Here is a 20,070-nt window from a genome sequence, read left to right as displayed (position 1 = left end):
AATGTAAGTTATAGTTAACTGAAAATCTTAGCCGGGCTAATCTGCATATACGACCCATGGCTGTAGCGGTGCTACCACAACAGACATAGGATAAGAAATAGACATGGAATAAATAAATCTCTAGTTGTGACCATAAGGTACTAAGTTCCCGAGACTTTTCTCGTCCACCCAGCGTAACCTTAAGATGTTAAAAGCTACCAACGACAAAAAAACTTTAATTTTAAGGTAGGGTCTTAGAGATTTACTCTTACCCGCTCTCTTATACCCGGTCCCTTTCCACTATTAATAGCATTGCGGGGCGGTTTCCGGACGCCAGCACCGAGATCTTTAGTATACTAATTAACGCCCTCTACCGTAAGTATAAAGATATTCGGCTTCCTCGAACGTTGCAATATGCTTAAGGCGTACTCAGTTGTGAATCTAGCGGCAAAGCTTCGTTAGCTAGCTATTCTAGGTCTATATATAAGAGCTATACTCGCCGTACTTTATAGTAATTTCCGTTTTATATTGGACTTTAACCTGGCGGTAGCCGCATCTATTGCGAACTATTTTAAAGATAAAGAAATCCTGGTTTTAGTTACTAATTAGCTCGCCATGCGTTCGAGACTTAACTAGGAAGGAGGCCTCGTATTAATATTAAAAATAATTTTATATTAGAGCGAGGGTAACTTATTAACTCCTTTTCCGCTTAAGGATACTGTAATCTTACTTTTAGGTTAGTAAAACGCCTTTACTATAATTTTCAGTTATTAATTTGCTTACTTACTAACAATAGATACTATTAAAACTATAAAGGAAGCTTATTTCCGTCGAACTATTAACCTATTCCGTTCCGAAATCGAGGGTAAACCTAAAGTAAATGAAGCTTTCGACGTACCTTTACTCTCGAATATACCTAGAGTCCTTTAGTAATTTCGACGAGGGCTTATAGGCATTAATAAAATCGATTAGGGCATTACTAAACTGGTTGCCTATTATTATATATTATACCGGATATATACGATTTTAATTAATAACGTACGGAAAGAGCTTAAGATACTATACATGCAAAACCTTTCCGAAGACCGGTTTAGGGAGGTCTTTTTCTCTCGCGAGATGTATAACCTTCTCACTCGATAACGTCGTCCTTTCGTTCGGTTTTTGAACCCTGTGTTTATAGCTATTAAAAAAAACAATATTATTATAGGGCAGAAGTTTAAAACACGGTTCGTCTCTACTAGCCCTAACTCGCAGCTACTTATTTGGAAGCTTACAGCTGTATGCACTCCTAGCGACTCCCTTCGGGAAGAGCTCTACCTTTATCAAAAGTATAGCGAAGATAATATAGTGTTTTATCTTTGCAGGCTTAATCCATTTACCGCCGGACTTGTTTATGGCTAGGTGCTGGCGATGTTTGGTATCCACGTATATATAGTATATCCGACCGTCTAGATTAGGTTGTTCCCGAAAAAAACACCGTTTTCTTTACGTACTTTAAAATCCCGACGAAAGATCCTGATGACTCGGACTTGGGCTTAGATTCGAGTACAGAGAAGGCGCTCGAATTCACGACCGCTGCGTTACGATAGGTAGGCATTATAGTGCTCCGCATTTAAATACGTATAATTTCGAGTCCAGGAACGTAAGGAATAGCTTTCTGTCCTTTATGGTAAATTAGGGCTATGGTGTACTGAGAGTTATAAATAGGTGAGTTGATTTTCTTTACCACTGATTCGAAGTTCTAACGCAGTATACGTATATATTTCCCGGACTGGTGATGTGCGAGGAAGAATTTTAACTCTGAGAGCAGACGCGTTCTTGTTATCGGAAAGTCTGATGTTCTAGGTCAACCTCTTGTTTGGAGGTAGCTGGCAGTTAGATAGGTAATTTGTCCTTGCAACCAACTTGATCACAGTACCGATCCAACACAACTTTGATTCCGTGACCGTAATGGTCTGGAGCTGAGAAGAATATACCAGTAGACATCAGAGAACAGAGATGATGTGAGGTGGGTGGTTTAGCCCTGGTAAGCCGCGGAACATTTCCTTCCCGAACTTTCAAGGCGCCCACAGACTCGCCCGCAGCGACTGGGCGGTTGTGATTTGACCAAACCTTTCATACTTCATAGTCCCGGCCTTAAATTGACAATCGATCTCCTGTTTTCTGTCCCGAGCTCACTCACGAACTTCCTTTCGAACTACCTTATCTCATCTCACATCACGCCTCCTCTTGTGATAAAGATGATGGAACACGAGAGCTTGTAAGTACCTTGGCAGAAAAATGACGTCTGGACTCAACTATTTCTTATTAGACCGTTCTAACCACAAATGAATGCAAATGGAGTGTATGTTCTTCCTGGTCGCGGGAACAAATGTCGCCCATGTGTCTTTTCCGCCAACTTCCAATGCTCCTCTCTCATTTGGCGCCTCCATTCCTCCCAATATTTATCCAACCGTGTCAAATAATCCAACTGCTCCTCCTTCACTATCTAACATGGAAAAAGTAGGACTAATTCATCCCGCCCATGTTGGCGATAAACCCACCTTTCCGACACAGTCTCCACCGTATCCACAGTCTTGGGTTGAGTCGTGGGTTCAGTCGCTGCGTCGCGAAGGCAGTCACTGTAAAACTCGACAACGCCGCAGTCTTTGAAGAGAATAACAACATCGGCAGACGGATGCCATTTGCCTACTAGCTAGAGCCAGGGTAGCTGTGCGGATAGCGATACTAAAATCAAGCGGCGACGGCCCTATTCGGCCCGCTAGGGTTTCCGCTATTACTAGTGTATGCTCTTTAAAGGCGTGGTCCCCGAAATGCGACATGGAGATACACACTTTAATCGTGCTGGGGACCTCCCCCGGTAGTAGTTATCCACGGGAAGCTGTATAACAGAGGGACTACCAAAGGGAGGAGCGCGTTTCCTTTCTCGATATATCTAGAGGATTAATACCGAGTTTGCTGCGATGATGGGGAATGGGGCCTTACCTAACGTCAAGATCAGAGATAGGAAACCCACGGAAAACAAGCCTCGCCGAATCCAACTACCCATTTAAATAGTTAACGCTGTTTTGGATAAATATCTGTGAGGATTCTGGTAGTTCGAAATTACGGTGTGCCCACCACGGGTCCTCATGGGGCACTAATGACCCAATCGTCACACGCATAGCATGGGTATCGATTGCATCCATCACTGCCTTAACCAGTCGGCCTTCGTCGGAGAAAATGTCAAGAAGTTGGATGGCTGTTCCCGTGATTTGTTTCCGTTTTCGTTCCATTTTCGAAAGGGAAAAGGGCTCGACGGAAAAGGTCACCGGGCACAGGTCCAGGCTCCAGATATGCGTGTAGTCGCAGAAATTGCCGGACATCCTCTCGTATGTCGCCTAGCGATGATATGGTTTGATATAGCTTACCGCAGTAGCAGCGCCACTCGTGATCCGTGGAAGCTTGCATCGTGACCCTCGGATGCTAACGGAATTCTGTGGACTGTTGGTCTTGTGAGTTGGTGCGGGGTGTCATTGACGATATGCATCTAACAGTGTGTTAGATAGTTAAGTGGATACCACGATACCCAGTCTTGTCTGTTCCAGGTTCTGCGTGCACTCTGATTGGCGAATTCACGATTGATTCAGCAGCCAGCGGTTAATGGCTGTTACTTGGACCCAAGGGACCTTTTTGAGGGATACTGGCGTCGGCCTGTGGCAATATGGGTGAAAATATAGTGGTGGGCAAATGGAAGGAATTGTGTTAAACTCTGAGTCTCTGAGCAGGCATATAAATTCGTTATCCATTCCATTTCGTGATGTCCTATCCATGGCATTTCCCTTGGCCCATCTCGATGTTTGACGGTTCACCCCAACCTCGTTTCCAAAACTCTCTATGGTAATGCAAGCTATCAGTTACATTCTACTGTCTGCCTTCTTCCAATCCCATCCCTTTCACTCACATGTTCCTTAGGTTTCAGGGGGAGATAGAAGAGATCTTTTCTCTGTTGCCAAAGCCTGATCGATCTCCCTCAGAAGAGCTGAGCTTATACACCAGGCAGTGTGACTTTGGGTAGGTTCCCTTATGTTCAAGCATCATTTTTGAGCTGTAAGTTTCGCAAGGGATTAGTCCAAGCCTTTCAAAAAACGACGCAGGGGGTCTCTGAGACTTACCCAGGTGGGACTGTCTTGATTGAACAAGTTCAATGGGAAAAAGCAGATTCCGGATGACATAGTCTGCCGAACTGGTTATCTTACCAGCCTGGCACTGTTTCACCACGCTTCCCTGGAAGATGAGCTTGGATAGGCACCGTGATGTTGACTGAGCGACCGTCGCGAACATGAATGGGAACTATTATATCTTGAAGCTGCCGGCACAGATGCCTCTGGTTGTAGAGTTTGTTTAGAGAGGGGCTCGAGGGGCGTGGTAGAATGAGGGGATTGAGACAACTGGTTGACGATCGGTACCACTCTCCTCGTAGCTCGTATGGCCCAACCAATGTTTTATGATCTTCGGCCATCTCGTGCCAGCGCAAAAATGAGGGAGCCGGCCAGGAGGAAGCCAACCACGCTGGCAATGCCGTAGAGGCTGGAAACATCCAGATATTCGGGCTGTTCCTGAGGGTTAGTGCCCATCCTTCCAGAAATCACCAATGACGAGAGGATATCCTGTGACTGACCATGATTGTCAGAGATTGTAGAGCTAGGCTGAACTGAAATATGGATATGTTCTCCGGGCAAATAACGGTGTCTGAAAGCGATGCGGTTGCAAATGTTGGCAATGTCAAAAGGTCAGGAGGCTAGCGAGAGAAGAAATTGATTGGTGCGTATTTTGTGGCATGGCAACGAGAGGTCTGCATTGAGATCGATACTCAAACTCGAGATATAGGAGCCTCGGGTTTAAGGCTGCTCCAGCTCATTGGACCTTGGGGGTTGCCAGCTGATATCACAAAGGGCCTCCGCTCCCATGACATGGAGAATACGGACAGAGATTTCCTCATAGTGACCTGACGTTTTGTCTGCTTCATAGATTACGACCGAAATGGCTTACGGGCTCATATCGTGAGCTGTTCAGCATGAAATCTGATCAGACTAAGCTGTTTAAGAACACGGATCCCTCCACACATTATTCCACAACTTCTGCCTAATTCTCGGGGTTCTCTTGAACCGGCACTGTCGCTGATGAAAGGCAGTTTATGTGGGGCGTGGGCCAGGCCCACTGCCTTGCTCTTCTTCTTGCCTTGCAGCCAGAACCACTGCCTTTTCCTCACCAACTCACCAATATACAACCACGTATTGCCCACACTTCGTTGCCTCCGACAGTTTATTCCATTCTTACAACTAGATACCTTACTGCCGCGACCCACTGAGGTAGCCGTGAAAAGTGAATCCGGACCTCCAACGCTCTTGTGAGCGTTCCTAAAATTCCGACCCTCTCAGCCGCTTCACATACAACCAGTGTTCCAGGTTCCGTTTCAAATTACCAACACCGAGGTCCATCCGCATTTTCTCTCGAGACGAGTTTGCTCTCCAAAGCCCATCATCCTCCCAGGTCGGTCAATGCTGCTACCAGGTCCCATACTTCTGTTTACCAACAACTTAGGTTTTTTAAAGTAAAAGACATTATAATGTTTTACATTAAAATATTTCAGTAATACTCATTTCATTTATATCTTTATTAAAGAAAAATTAAATTTTTAGCTCTAGGTAAAATCTTTTATACGATCCTATAAGTAATCTATTTGTTATATAAAATAGGTAGTTAGAAAGATGGGCCCCCAAAAAAAAACGTACGGGGCACCAAACCATTCGTTTTCAAACCATAGCGGTATAGGTTATAAGTTCAGTCCTTGTTGTACAACTGGCTCAACAGGGAGCTTGGACTAATCTGGGCTGATTTGTTTGGGTCTGCAGGATTTCTTAGTTTACCTTTCCATAGTTTACAACAATCAACACTTTTATACCAACAGAACCTTCAAATTGACATATATCTTTTCCTAAATATAAGAATGAGGATCCAGTTGCCATTAACAAGCTCCCCCTCCTCTCATTCACACCCACCACCCCCCTCACGTCAAAGCCAGCGGGCACCCCAAATTATTATACTCAACCCCAAACAAGCTGATCAAAAGCGCCTCCGTCGCCTCAACCAAAGGAGTAACAATGCCATTCAGTGTGCTCGGAACCGGCCTCGAGAGGATCTGATACAACAAACAAGTGACATCCTGGGCAGTGGTATTGGCATTGAGCGCACCATCATTGATGTAAGGAGGGTGGTTGATGCCAATAAACTCCCCTCCAGCATTGCCACCAAAGCCAACTGGGTTCTTGGTGTACATCTTGAAGATCTCCGAGGCGATGTCTAGCAGGAAGTAAGGCTTCTCGCGGTTGACCCAGTTGGAGGGAATACGCTCAGGGACGCGGAGGTAGTTGCCGTCTGGGAGGCGGTGGGCGCCAAAGCTTTGACAAGATTAGCATCAAAGGTGATGTGATGGATGAACAAGCATCAAAACTTACAAAGTGGCGGTGTTGTGCAAGTTGGGGACATAGCCCTCATTTCCATTCGGCCAGAGTTCGTAGAGGAAGGAGGCGGCGCCGTATTGGAAGAGGCCGAGGATGGGGAAGTAGCTGGAGTCAATGGTTAGGGGTTGCCTTCCGCTGCTTTGCATGTCCAGACTCACAATTGTGGGTTCTCAGCCTGGCACTGATGCCACCGTTCATGACGGTACTTGGAGATTCGGTCAACGTCAAAGAGCCCACCGGTGGACTGTTCAAACATCTTGAACAGGGTAGTGTTGAAGCTGAAGTTGTCACCACCGGCAGCGAAGAAATCATTCCGGGTGAGTGACGCGTCGATCTCCATCTTGCTGTGGCCGTTCAGGCCGGGCTCGCTGCCGGTGATGATTGGGCTCCACGAGGTACGTGTGGTGGCATCACAGCCGATGGACAGCTTCTTGGTGACGGGATCTCCAAGGCCGGCGACGTAGATGGCGTAAAAGGCAAGGAAGTTCGCCAGGTCATAGCCAACGTTGTAAACGTTCTGAAGAGCGTCGAGTAACTCGTTGTAATCGGTAATACCATCACGGGCAATAAAGTTATCTACGTAGGTGAGGGTTAGTAGAGTCCCTTCAATTGTCTTGCTAAGCGCACGCACGATTAGCCAAAGCATTCAGTCCAGGGCAAGGACCTCTGATGTCTTTGTCCGTCGGCGGCATGAAGGCATGGGCAGTATCGCCATCAGCAGGGACTTTATACCCCCCTTTGCCTTTGCCTGGGAGACCGAGCTTTGCGTGGTTGTAAGGGAAATCTGGGTCCCATCTGGCAGCTGGCTGGTGATTAGGGTTGAAGGGGCAAGTCAGAGGACCGCCGGGCTGGGCACCACCGGACTTGGGCATTGTCAGTGAAAAGCCATGTCATGGAGACGAGGCAGACGTACCTGTTGGCGCTTGTCAGCCATCCATGGGAGGGCATTTGCAAGGCCCACGAAGGGCAGAACCTGGGCAATCTTCATGCTGACTTCGAGTACCGAGGATGCTGTTGCAATCTCAAAGATGCCCGTTCGGAGACGCTCGTAGAGTCCTGCTTGATCTTTAAAAGCCTAGGACGATGTACTTCTTGCCGGTTCGGTGACGCCCGAATTCAAAGCAGGACAGGCAGCTAGGAGCTTCCGAATCCAAAACCTTCTTGCGAGCCCAACCTATCGCCATGTTTGCAAAAATAATCACTCCGCTGAAGCCTGAAAGCGCTTTGATCCAGCAGATCATTGCCGTGTGAGGTTAAGGTAGAGGGCACTTCACCATGACATGTTCGTCAAGGAGAGAATTCCTTGGAAGATAGTCTTTTTCGAATTCGGATCTATCCCGCTCGACGAAAGAGTTTCCAAATCGAGACGATGTTGATAGGACTGAACCTACCGTAGACTTTGGGGTGAATGTCACGGTTGCAGTAGGGGCGGGCTGTACCGCTGTCGTCCAACCGTCGGGTGCAGCGATTTGTGATGTGTTGCAGGGGTTTATGCAGGAGCATGGCTTTATTGATCGATAAAGCTTGATGACGTCTATCATTCCCGGGTTCCCGAGCCGCTTCTACCCACGCCAATCACAAATGAGACCACCAAAAATACCTACCCCGGCAGGTCTGGGGGTACTAACACAAGAGTTTTGACAGCTCGGTTTAGGCGGATAGATGTGGAGTTTGTAGCCTGGTCCGATGGACCTGGCGATGTAGACCAAATGCCAACTTCTGGCTTCCATGAAAATGTTCAGTTGGCTATCGGCTGTCCCAGTGGACCCCCGGGCAGTTTCCTCCGAGTTCGACCCCACTGATCAGGGTTTGCCCTCCAAGAGACAGCCTACACCACTGCCAGCTGTGGAACGCTTCAGCTTCCATGCGAGTTGCAGAAACAAACCTGGAAGCTTGTTTGTTTTGCCTTGGCGTTTGGCTGAATACCAACCTGACAACAACTGGCCCAAGCGCGGTACCAACACTGCCATGATACTTCAGAGGGCGGCGATGGCTTCCTCATTCCCGTTGTGGACAGTGGTTCCTCCCTGATCTCCTCACCACGACCTGCACCCTCCGCTGCCCATCATGAGGTTCAGCCTCCTCTCTTCCTGCCTGGCATTCTCGGCCAGTCTCATCGCTGCTGTCCCAACATTCCCCAACGCACAGTCAACTCGAGATGTCGATTCTGAGTTTGACTATGTTATCGTGGGCAGCGGTGCGGGCGGCGGCCCACTCGCTTGTCGTCTCGCCATGGCCGGCTACAAGACATTGCTTCTTGAAGCTGGAGGCGATGCCAACGGCAACGTGAACATCTCGGTTCCTGGGTACCAAGCCGTCGTCACGGCCGATCCCAAACTCAGATGGGATATTTTTGTCAACCACTACAAAGACCAAAACCGCGCCAAAAGAGATCCCAAATATGTCTACGAGATCGGTCCTTACGAGTATCATGTCGGTCCTAATCCTCCTCCTGGAGCCAAGGACTTGGGCATCTTGTATCCTCGCGGCAGCATGCTCGGAGGCTCCGTCACTCACAATGCCCTTATCTGGATCATTCCTCACAAGCAAGACTTTGACACCATCGCCACCATCACTGGCGATGACTCGTGGGCCGCAAGCAACATGAACCAATATCTCAACAAGGTCTACCAATGGCTTCCAAACATGCCCACCGACCCGAGCATTTTGCTCAGAGATCTCCCTCTGGCTCGGCACCTCGTCGCTGGAGCTAACGCCGTAGGAATCGACGTTCCCGTCCTTACGCCGCTGGCCAAGCTGTCCCAGCTCTTGCTCATGAGCCCCAATAGCCGGGTCAACCCAGCAAGAGATGCCACTGAGGGCTACTTCCAGGTGCCCCTCACCATGAAGTTGGGTGAACGATCCGCGGTCCGGGAGTTCATCCTCAAGACCGTTGCAGACGGCCATCCCCTCACCGTGCGGACAAACACCTTTGTCACCAAGATCAATTTCAACACCACCGGTTCCAAGCCTAGAGCTACGGGGGTGGAGTACATGGAGGGCGAATACCTCTACAAAGCCAGCCCCCTTCACCGCACCAATTTCGGCAAGAGGGGGTCTGCCAAAGCCAAAAGAGAAGTCATCGTTTCTGCCGGCACGTTCAACACCCCTCAGCTTCTGAAGCTAAGTGGTATCGGCCCCGCCCCGGAGCTCCTACGGTTTGGCATCCCCATCATCAAACACCTCCCAGGAGTAGGAACCAACATGATGGACCGCTACGAAATTCCCGTCAACGTCGTTCACGAGGACGATTTCTCTATTCTTGACGGTTGCACGTTTGATCTCAAGCCTCATGATTTGTGTCTGAAGCAGTGGCTGGACAATCCTTACATCCTTGCCGCGAGGGGAGCTTATGCGTCCAACGGACTAGCAACCATGATGCTCAAGCGGTCCAGCTTTGCCTCCACGTCAGACATTGACCTCTCCATCTTTGGAGGGCCGCTCAATTTCCAGGGCTATTTCCCCGGCTGGCACGACTTTTCCGTCCGTGATCACAAGCACTTTTCCTGGTACAGCCTCAAAGCCCACACGCGAAACCGCGCCGGGACGGTGGAACTCAGATCAGCCGACCCCTTGGATCAGCCAGAGATCAACTTTAACTACTTTGACACTGGCACCACCGCCGGCGGGGCTGATCAGTTGGACTTGGGGGCCTTGATCCAGGCAATCAGGAAGTCAAGGGAGGCATTGGCGGATTACTACAAGTTTCCTATTTTGGGGGGGACTAACTACACAGAGGAGAAGCCAGGGGCGCATGTGCAGAGTGATGAGGCTATTGGGCAGTTTATCAAGGATGAGGCTTGGGGTCATCACGCTGCTTGTTCTTGTCCCATTGGGGAGGAGGGGAGCCCGATGGCGGTGCTGGATTCGGAGTTCAGGGTTAGGGGGGTGGATGGGTTGAGGGTGGTGGATGCGAGTGTTTTTCCGGATATTCCGGGCATTTTTATTCAGAGTGCTATTTTTATGGTTAGTGAGAAGGCGGCGGATGTGCTGATTAGGGAGGCCAAGGCGGCGGATGGGGAGTAGGTAGTGTTTGTTTAGCGTTTGTTTAATTTTGATTTTGTGTGTTGTGGATCTTCATGGTTGTGATCGTGCAATCTTGGTGTGTGAGAGGCTTTGAGCTGGTGAGCCATGCCGCGCTGATTGGTGTCAGAGATATCACCGTCGGGATGTTTGAAGAACTCATGCATGTCATGGAATGTGACGTCTGTTCCTGATTGCCTGGCCGCTGTCTTGGTGGCGGACCTGTTGGGGTTAGCATTGGGAGGACTAACCGTTTGTGAAAGTGTCAACTGCCGATCATTTCTTCATGGGGTGCATGGTCTGATCAACAAAGTGGGGGGGAAACGGTGCCTAATTCTGCAGAGATCCAGATAATGCACAAGAGTGGCTGGCTGATGAAACAAGGATGTACTACACCAGAAAGTTTCTGTACACTAGCTGACTAGCCCTGCTGAATTGGTTGGAGGTATTTTGTCTCTTTGACTAAAATGAGGATGATCTGATGATATGATACTCCACGTGTCCCGCGTCTGGCAACCGACATTCGTTACCGCCAGGCCGGATATGGTAAGGCTTCGAGAGACTGCAACCCTCGTGCGTCAGTGGCTTGGTTGACAGCAACATGCTGGAAGACACCGTCGGTGACAGTGCATTTGCAGTACTACGTTGAGATGACATTGCCCTGAAAACTTGATGTGGGTGGGTTCCATCATGCACAACATCGCCAATCATCAGATCTCAGCTGAGCCGGAGTAGGTTGTCTGATGGTTCTGGTTGGTCCAACCAAGTGAGAGGAAAAATTGGCGCGGGACGACGCCACTTTTGTGGTACAGCAGAGCAAGGAATTATACGCCAGTAGTGACTGGTCCAAGGAACCATGATAGGGTGTAGCTCGGGAAGTTTGGCATCCCCAGTGAGGCACAATTAATTACGGGAGCTTACATGACTTGGCCCACGCTATGACCGGGGAGAAGGAAGATAGCGTACATAATGGCAGCCCTCGATGTGATTACTCCGGTTACATTGTCTATTGTATTGCGGTTTTGTCCATGGCAGGATTTCCTGAAGTCCATTTAAGGTAGTTCAACAAATACGAATACGTCCCGTGTCGATTCTTCAGTCGGCAAGAAAGGGACAGCTCGCTAGCGAACATGTTGATCCGGGAGGATCTCGAAAAACTTGGAAGAAGGTGGATTCGTGTTGGCCGGAAAGGCTTCCGAGTTCCCACTTCGAAAGATGGAAGCAGCCTGACGTCTATCACTTCCAAAAGTGCCATAGCTCAAAGCCCTTGACTGTTCAGCTCATTCTCTGCCGCAGCGGAGACGGCTTCAACAGTTCTTTTTCCAGTCGTGCATTCTGATCTTCACAACCGATCGCGAATATGTTATCTTGAGAAGATAGAAGCTAGCTTGAGCTCTTTTCACCCAGCGCGGGTATTTCCTCTGGACCGCTGATGTTGTGGGGGCACTTTGTGTCAAGGAAAAAGCATTTAGAAGCGGACTTACCGAGTTCGCGGGTCGATAGATAGTGTATAAGGAGCTGCTAATCCCCCTGACGATCATGTCGAGTCTGAACCACGTCGTTGAGGTTGCTTTGACTTTCGGTCTGCAGTTCCGTCATCGTCAGACAGTGCGGTTACCTATCAACACGGGAAAGATACCCTCTGTTTCACGATGCTTCTCTCCTGGCTGTCCTTCACAGCCGCGGTCGCCTCAGCGGCTCGCATCCCACCCCGCCAATCCCAACAACCAAATCATGTTCTTGAAGACTTTGTTAACCGACTCAGGAATCTTATTCCTGACTCACTGGGCGGCTTAACTCCTGTGCTCGGGACATCAACGGAGTATGAGTATGTGGTGGTGGGCGCAGGCACAGCGGGTACCACACTTGCTGTGCGTTTGGCCCAGAGCGGTGCCAGAGTTGCTCTTGTTGAAGCAGGTGAGATTTGTTGTCCTTCCCTTGCTGGGCTTGCTGACCTGACTTCGCACATTCAAGGCAGCTACTATGACCTGACGAATCCAATCATCAGCAGTACCCCTGGGCTAGATGTTCTGCTGATCGGCAGCGATCCCTTGAATTCCAATCCCCTTGTGGACTGGAACTTTGTTGCCAAAAACCAGCCAGGTACAAACTTTAGGGACATTCATTTTGCCAGGGGAAAATGTGTGGGCGGATCGTAAGAACCTTCTTACTGGAAGACAGCTCTCTTCTGTCACATAACTGACTGTTATGATACAGATCAGCCCTGAACTTCATGATCTACCAGCGTCCAACAGTCCAGTCGATGCAGTTGTGGGCCGACTCTGTCAACGACTCAAGCTACACCTTTTCCAACACTCTACCGTACTTCCAAAAGAGCGTCCAGTTCACACCACCAAACATGAACAAACGCTTCGCCAACTCCACACCAGGGTACAACGCCGCAGCGTTCCCGGCCACCAGCAACAACCCTCTTCACGTCTCCTTCGCCAATTACGCGCAATCGTTTTCCACCTGGCTGAAGGCTGGTTTTGCCACCATCGGGATAGGCGAGACACCGGACTTCAACAGCGGCAGCCTCATGGGAGCTCAATACTGCACCTCCACCATCCGGCCGGTAGACCAGACCCGTTCCAGCTCTGCGTCTTCCTTCCTCAAGACGGCTCTCGTTAACAACCTGTTCAACCTCAAAGTCTACACCGCCACCCGCGCAGAAAAGATCCTCTTCAACAGCAACAAAAAGGCCACCGGTGTCCGTGTAAAAACAGGGCTGGTTTCGTACACCCTATCCGCAAGCAAAGAAGTCATCATCTCCGCCGGCGCCTTCCACTCCCCTCAACTCCTCATGGTGTCGGGTATCGGCCCCGCTGATCAACTCCAAGCCCACAACATCCCCATCCTATCCAACCTCCCAGGCGTAGGCCAAAACATGTGGGACCACCCCACCTTCGGCCCCTCCTACCCCGTCGACCTCATCACCCTCACCAAAGAAGCCCGAGACCCAATCTACCTCGCCGAGCAATTGGTTCAGTACACAACGAACCAATCCGGCACACTGACCAACCCCGTCGCGGACTTTTTAGCCTGGGAGAAGATTCCCCCTCCCCTCCGCCAAACCCAGTTCTCACCATCCACCCAAGCAAAGCTCGCCCAGTTCCCACCTGACTGGCCAGAGGTAGAATACATCTCCGGCGCTGGCTTCGTAGGTGACTTTAGCAACTTTTTGCTTGTCCAGCCCTCAGACGGGAGGCAATATGCTACTATTCTCAACGTCCTAAACACTCCCCTGTCAAGAGGGAATGTGACGATTACTTCTGCTAGTACGGCTGATTTACCTGTTATCAACCCTGCTTGGTTGACGGATCGGGCGGATCAAGAGTTGGCAGTTGCGGCGTATAAGAGGGCGAGACAGGCGTTTACCTCTAGTGGGCTGGCGCCGATTGTAGCCGGGGAGGAGGCCTACCCTGGGCCGGGGGTGCAGAGTGATGGGGAGATTTTGGAAGCGATTAGGAATAGCTTGATGACGCTGTGGCATCCGGCTTGTACGTGTAAGATGGGGAGGGATGGGGATCCGATGGCGGTGTTGGATTCCAAGGCAAGGGTTAGGGGGGTGAGTGGGTTGAGGGTTGTGGATGCGAGTTCTTTTCCGATATTGCCGCCGGGGCATCCGCAGAGTACTGTTTGTGAGTTATCGCCCGTTGGATGCTCGCCTTGGGGGTCGGTTGGCTAACGTGTGGTAGATATGTTGGCGGAGAAGATTGCGGATGATATCCTCCAGGGGTAAGTTCAGGGCTGATAGTATTGGTCACATCAGTAGGTGTGAAATGTCGAGCAATAGCCACACAGATCGCTCTCGGCATTCATGAACAATTGCCTCTCTCTTTTGTCATATATACACCATTGACTTGATGTTCACCTGCCCAACGTAAAGCGCTACCCCGACGACATAGATCTGAGCTCGCCAGGTTCCACAGCTTTCCACATCATCTTTACCCCTTTCCTGTAGATATCACTCTCGATAAATTTTGTGCCATATCTACCCTCCTGAATCCCGTGTTGCCGCCTTCTCGGTGGTGGTTGCTGTTTGGGGCTACTGATTTTGCCAGAGCAGTGAACTTCCCGACACGTCATATCCGCGTGACAGTCGAGTCGTAATTAACTCTTTTTTCTGTGCCCCTTTGTTGCCATACCGGTGGAGGTGGAGGCAGGTTCAGTATTTCTTCGATTAAACGCGGTTGAGACCGCATTATATGCAACGGCAGTTCAGCTGTACTTGGTCTCGCACTTGATTTGCGAAGCCTACGTCTTAGGTAAGCCCCCAGACCCTGGCCATCTTTTCGGACCAATGAGCAGCATATGTACAGGACTCCGCCGGTGACAGCGAGTCCTAGCACAAGGTAATGAAAACGTGATCGAGCTAAAACACTTGTACTAAGGTTAGAAGGCTCAGTCTTCCGTAGGGCAGTGATGTTGCTTACCATTGCTTTTGGCGAAGAATAGAGACAACGTTTGACTGGGTAGGTACTTGGTTGTCTACACCAAGAGGACTTAGTGTTGAACTCCAGTTGGGAGGTTGACCTCCAGTTCGAAATGCGAGAATCTGGAACTTCTTGTCAGCAACTCAAGGGCAGTAAGGAAGGTTGAGCAGTGGCCTATAAACATGTTACGGGAAAACAGGAAAACAGAGATTTAGAAAATCAATAAATACGATGATAACCGATGGAGTGAATACATGGCGAGCGTTAGCTGCAATTCACTTCTCCAGCACCACAACCAGTGTTTCCAAGTGAATTAAATATTAGACGCTGAAAATTGTGTTACTCCAAATTCCTTCTTCAACACTACTCACAGCGATCAAACGACATCTTGTACGTGAGATTTACCGTTGGAATATCGAAATCGAAAAAGCGATCATTGCTGAATGGCTTTTATGTTTTCAAGGGTCCTCGTCAGATATATTTGTGCCTTCGTGTGCAAAGTTTCTATCTGCGCTTTCTATTGTTAGCTACCTTTATCTATTGTCAAGCCCACGCTCCTTCTTGTGCTCCTGTTAATTTGCTCCCTCCAGAGTAAACAGCTGCAGTTTCCAGTTCTGGAATTAAGTTGGATGTGTTCTAGAGGTTAGGTCAAAAATAGCTTGGACTTTGGAGAATTACGCATCAGGGTACACGAGTTATGACTGTCAAGTAGATGTGTTTCACCTAAGATAGTGCCCCAGTGTACGTAGCCTTTTAGCCAGCTTCAGTCTTGAGCACACTTCACACAGCACACACCCTGCAGTAAACCCTTGGCTCTTATCTCTCACAATTACCAAATGTATTTCCGCTATGTCTAAGATACTCGACAAGCTTGTGTATGGTGGTGGGATAGAGCAATGCCTCACATAGGTGGTCACTGTCTTCATGGAAGATAAGGTACTTGGGCACTAATTTTGGGTTAGTACCTACTCAGTACCAGAGTATGTATTTTCCATAGGTAGATAGTAACTGTGACGAGTGTTTTGGCTCAAGACTCGGCACAAAAGCCCTACAGACCAATGTAAAAAAGTGTCTACCTAGATTACTTCCTTGGTGGTCCTTTTGAATATGGTTTGGGGAGCCCAGCTTGATCCCGCAGTTCTCGTTCTGTTGGCGTAAGCAGCCGATGATCGAAGCGTGGTGTATGAAGCTGCCAGTACGCTGCCCAATGCTCCCGTTCAGTGACATGCATATCAAGAGACCTCGCGTCTCTGTAGCTGCGGAAGTTGTCAAAGTAGGCTAGCGTCTGATGATCACGGTTTGCCGTTGGCTTGTTCGTGTGTTGGCTACTACTGACAAAATCCTCATACACTCTTTGCTCTCTAGCGATCTGTGCAGTTTGCCGTCCCGCCACGTTTTGACTCGCCGGTGCCGAATCGGGATTATGGGCCATGATGTTGTCCCTCTGCACTGGCTTTTTGGATGATGCTCCTTTACCCTGGTAATGACATTCGGGAGTTAACGACAGCAGCGGCACGAACGCCATCGTGTGCCCCATTACTTACCCCCATCATAGGCTTCCCTCCCTTTTTCTGCGGCCGGTCTTCCTCATCACTAGCGACAGCGATGGTTCCAGTTGGCTCCACGCTAAGCAGAAGCTGACCAAAGCAGGTCATGAACCTTTCGCCGAGAAGCGGCATCCGTATTCCGGATCCAACAGGAAGGACCACCCAGCGATCCTGACGCTCAACTTTGTCACTTCCCATCCACGTGATGTCGACTGCCTCGGTACAAGACATGATGGCGCTAGCTGTGTTGAAGACAGTCTCTGGAATCTTGATGATGGGACCCAGGTTATATTCAGAGATGGTACTGGCTGGTACAAAACTGACAGGTTCGCCACTCGCAGACCTAGCCATGCTGTCGAGCCCTACAGTTATCAAGCGGAAGCTCTCACGCTGTTCGTCCTGTACCCACATCCGTTTGAAAAATGGACCCTGGATGGCAAATGGTAATTCCCATCAACAAACGGCGCCACAAAGTTATGCAGCGTGTATATTAAACTAAATGAATTAAAAAAAAATGCACATACCTTCTTCCACTCCTCCATCCTTGCCTTCTCGTCGGCGTCTCTCAGTTCAGTTGCACGATCCTCATCCTCAATACTTACATAGCCTCCTCGTAGTGCAGCTCCAACATGCAACCAGTTCAGGCGATCAAGCTCCAACTGTCTGACGTGGTCAGGGTGCAAGTAAGGACGTCTATAAAGTGCCATTTCCCTGGGTATTGTCTCTTGATAACAGACAGTGATGTTGCAGAGTTTTCCCAAAGTATGGTTCCCATTCATTTTGGCTGAGAGGAGGCATAGTTGGGGGAACCCCCCCTTTTTACTCATCAACGGTGTATTCATTACCGATTGGAATATTCAAACAAAACATGTTTGAGACCAGCGACCATACATACAATCATTATGAACGCATGACGACACCTGAGACGCAATGATGTTTGATGTATTTTCCATATGACAACTATTTGCTTAATGACTAGGCAATAGCTTGCATCGAAACCTTCGTGGCCATTGTCGGCTTATCGTCGACTCTTACTGCTCTGGCATGAGGCACCCTCCGGTTGACCATGGCACTTGCGTCCCAACTGTGTTTTGAAGACAGCTGTATATTCCTGCCTACCGTGTCGTGGTCAACATGACTGTCATTGCAAAGAAAGTATCAACTCAAGACAGTATCCTAAACCACAATTAAAAGCTATACTGAAGAGGGATCGAAATATAATGAATAGGTTAATATGATTCTTTACTATTAATAAGCCAATCGTTATTACAGTTTTTATTGAGATGCAGTGGGTACCAGTTACTTGACCCAAGAGGTGCCTGCCAAATCAGAATCACTTCTAGTTTTCGGCAAAATGTCACGACATCGAATATGATGTTTTGGGTTTATTTAGCCCAAAGGACGGTCCGAATGTTTTCCGAATCCCTATTTTATATACTTGAACTTCTATCCCATTGTCGGTCAACAATCATTAGCCACAGGATCAGGGATGAATCGTACAGTATTGGAATTGTTGGGTTCATGGTCGAAGGTTGGCGTGCACGGGCCACCGGTTCGGAAGAGTGGAGCTCAGCATGCCCCTGAACCCCTATTCAGATGTAAACACCGAAGCTGACTTTGGTTATTCAATAAGCCCACATGAAAGATATCACACCGCATCGATTTATTGCCGCTCTGTGAAACCTTTGTACCCAATAGCTAATCCCTGGCGACCCTCGTGCGACACAAACTTATGTTGCTATCCGTGAAATCACAAGTTCCCAGTTCCAGGGCCTCATCCAAAGCTGCCCACCATTAAGGCAAGACCAACAAAAGCCATGCCGACCTAAACATCAGTGAGGTGTGCAACAGTAATACAACATGTCCTGGTCTTACGTACGGTCTCGAGTCCACTAACTTCCCCGCACGGGTTGTGGTTAAATAGACAGAACGAGGTCTGTTCTAAACGCGAAGAGATTTTCCCAATACAATGAAACAGCCAGTCCACGTGCAAGGTACCGTTCCAACTTTAGAGATGACCGCAGCTCAATCCCAAGCAACTCCCCATACCATAACAGGTAATACGAGTCCGCGCCATAGTGGCTCAGCCGAGAACTTCGCGACGCCAGATGCCAATGCTTCGGCAAGTGATGCAGCCGAAAATAAGAATACCAACGGTACTGCCGATACAGGCAGCAAAGGATATGGCAGATTGGCAGCCCTGCTCGCTAGACAAGACGAGTATGCCATTTTCCGTCGTTTCAAGTACCTGAATTGTCTAAGCCTACTGTATCAACAGGCCGAGATCATTTTCCTCCAGGATCACCTGGAGGAGCTGGCGGCAATGGACCGAACACACTCCTGTCGAATGCGACAGTTCTTTGACAGGGACTGGATTACCCTTGCACATCCAGGGGATCCGGAATCAGGCCAACAATGGGCAACCATGCAGCTGATTCAACTGAAGCTGGCAAAGTACAGTACGCATTATCGTTTCTCTTTTACCTATTCTGTCTTTTCCGCATCTCTAACTTCCCTCGCTTCAATAGATAAGGCCCTCCTCACCCAAGCCTCACTCGCCAAACTCAATCCTCCCAACTTCCAGGATTTAACCTTTCTCCGAGAATGGATTGGACGTGCCGACAACGGGAATTATCCTATTCATGGCCCAGATCAGCATGCATGGGATCCAGAATTCGAAACTGATCTCATGGCTATCAGCCCACGGGTGCCGTTGGATCGCCTCTCCCGCTGGGTGAACGACATCATCTTCCCCTGGTATCACAAATTCTTCGGGGCCAAGATCAAGGTTAGCACAGCATTTCATCACTGTTCCCTGCCCAGATGTAGGTTGTGGCTGATAAAGGTGTAGGACCCGGAGGATGCGGCCAAAAACCTCGGCACTGGTATCTACATCTACAGCGAGTCTCATCTTCAAATTGTCATCGAGACATTCGTCACCGTCGTCGCAGCCCTGCTTCCAGTGCTGAGCATTGTGGTGCTCTACTTCCTGGGCGACAATAACAAGTTCAAGTTCATGGCCTTGGTGATATTCTCGGCGATCTTTGCGTTGGCGCTAGCAATCATGACGAAGGCCAAAAGGGTGGAGGTGTTTGCTGCCACTGCTGCGTATGTTTCCTCCCCTTCTGTGAAATTGATTAGTCAAGGATTACTCATAGTGATGCTTTCTTGGGTCTGACATCTAGCTTTGCGGCCGTGAATGTGGTGTTTCTGTCCCAAGATCCCACCGGCGAAGAGCTGGTTGAGCTGATGAAGCAGTATTTAACTGGAGAGAAAGGGGGAAATTGACGGCATCACTAACGGCTGTTTGAGGAGCTCCCTTGTATTGTACACCGGGTGTTGAGGATTGAGGATACCTTATTACGGGCATATATCAGGATGGATAGTTCCAAGGGTCAACTTTCTATCCAAGGGTACCTACCTACTCGACAGAGAAGGAATGAGCTCGCAAGTGGTCTAATGACCTGCAGACACTTTAATGCCCCTGATACCCATGTCACGGTGAAAGACAATCCAAATCCCAGTCAGGTTGGACAGTGTGGCTCAACATCCGCAATACCTTTGAAGTTGACGGCCCGTCAA

At 49.1% G+C, this 20,070-nt stretch overlaps 6 protein-coding genes across 6 annotated transcripts; 3 read left to right on the top strand and 3 right to left on the bottom strand.

Moving 5' to 3' along the window:
- Positions 1 to 3,788: 3,788 nt before the first annotated feature.
- Positions 3,789 to 4,642, bottom strand: QC763_512207 (uncharacterized protein; the record flags this gene model as incomplete). The annotated part of the gene is made up of 3 exons (XM_062913781.1): positions 3,789 to 4,066; positions 4,134 to 4,571; positions 4,611 to 4,642. 2 exons carry the CDS (start codon positions 4,640 to 4,642, stop codon positions 4,214 to 4,216), a joined length of 390 nt encoding a protein of 129 aa, XP_062764568.1. The 3' UTR covers positions 3,789 to 4,066; positions 4,134 to 4,213.
- Positions 4,643 to 5,983: 1,341 nt separating this feature from the next.
- On the bottom strand, positions 5,984 to 8,094 carry QC763_512205 (uncharacterized protein). The gene is made up of 5 exons (XM_062913780.1): positions 7,396 to 8,094; positions 7,114 to 7,345; positions 6,641 to 7,058; positions 6,477 to 6,587; positions 5,984 to 6,419 (listed from the first exon to the last, which is right to left on the bottom strand). Exons 1-5 carry the CDS (start codon positions 7,468 to 7,470, stop codon positions 6,029 to 6,031), a joined length of 1,227 nt encoding a protein of 408 aa, XP_062764567.1. The 5' UTR covers positions 7,471 to 8,094; the 3' UTR covers positions 5,984 to 6,028.
- Positions 8,095 to 8,549: 455 nt separating this feature from the next.
- Positions 8,550 to 10,508, top strand: QC763_512200 (uncharacterized protein; the record flags this gene model as incomplete). Its single annotated transcript, XM_062913779.1, has 1 exon — positions 8,550 to 10,508. One exon carries the CDS (start codon positions 8,550 to 8,552, stop codon positions 10,506 to 10,508), a length of 1,959 nt encoding a protein of 652 aa, XP_062764566.1.
- Positions 10,509 to 12,157: 1,649 nt separating this feature from the next.
- QC763_512190 (uncharacterized protein) lies at positions 12,158 to 14,247 on the top strand (the record flags this gene model as incomplete). Its single annotated transcript, XM_062913777.1, has 4 exons — positions 12,158 to 12,422; positions 12,480 to 12,660; positions 12,723 to 14,146; positions 14,204 to 14,247. 4 exons carry the CDS (start codon positions 12,158 to 12,160, stop codon positions 14,245 to 14,247), a joined length of 1,914 nt encoding a protein of 637 aa, XP_062764565.1.
- A 1,690-nt stretch (positions 14,248 to 15,937) lies between these two features.
- Positions 15,938 to 17,253, bottom strand: QC763_0087660 (uncharacterized protein). Its single transcript, XM_062906217.1, has 3 exons — positions 17,013 to 17,253; positions 16,486 to 16,887; positions 15,938 to 16,418 (listed from the first exon to the last, which is right to left on the bottom strand). The coding sequence occupies exons 1-3, from the start codon at positions 17,193 to 17,195 to the stop codon at positions 16,023 to 16,025; spliced, it is 981 nt and encodes a 326-aa protein (XP_062764564.1). The 5' UTR covers positions 17,196 to 17,253; the 3' UTR covers positions 15,938 to 16,022.
- A 1,191-nt stretch (positions 17,254 to 18,444) lies between these two features.
- On the top strand, positions 18,445 to 19,958 carry QC763_512180 (uncharacterized protein). Its single transcript, XM_062913776.1, is given in 5 exon segments — positions 18,445 to 18,947; positions 19,017 to 19,276; positions 19,340 to 19,596; positions 19,674 to 19,882; positions 19,902 to 19,958. 4 exon segments carry the CDS (start codon positions 18,458 to 18,460, stop codon positions 19,774 to 19,776), a joined length of 1,110 nt encoding a protein of 369 aa, XP_062764563.1. The 5' UTR covers positions 18,445 to 18,457; the 3' UTR covers positions 19,777 to 19,882; positions 19,902 to 19,958.
- The last annotated feature ends 112 nt before the right edge of the window (positions 19,959 to 20,070 follow it).

The sequence above is a fragment of the Podospora pseudopauciseta genome (genome assembly GCF_035222475.1).
Source record: "Podospora pseudopauciseta strain CBS 411.78 chromosome 5 map unlocalized CBS411.78m_5.2, whole genome shotgun sequence".
In the NCBI taxonomy this organism is placed as follows: Eukaryota; Fungi; Ascomycota; class Sordariomycetes; order Sordariales; family Podosporaceae; genus Podospora; species Podospora pseudopauciseta.
The sequence above is the reverse complement of the archived record's forward strand: the minus strand, read 5'-3'. Positions and strand labels throughout refer to the sequence as shown.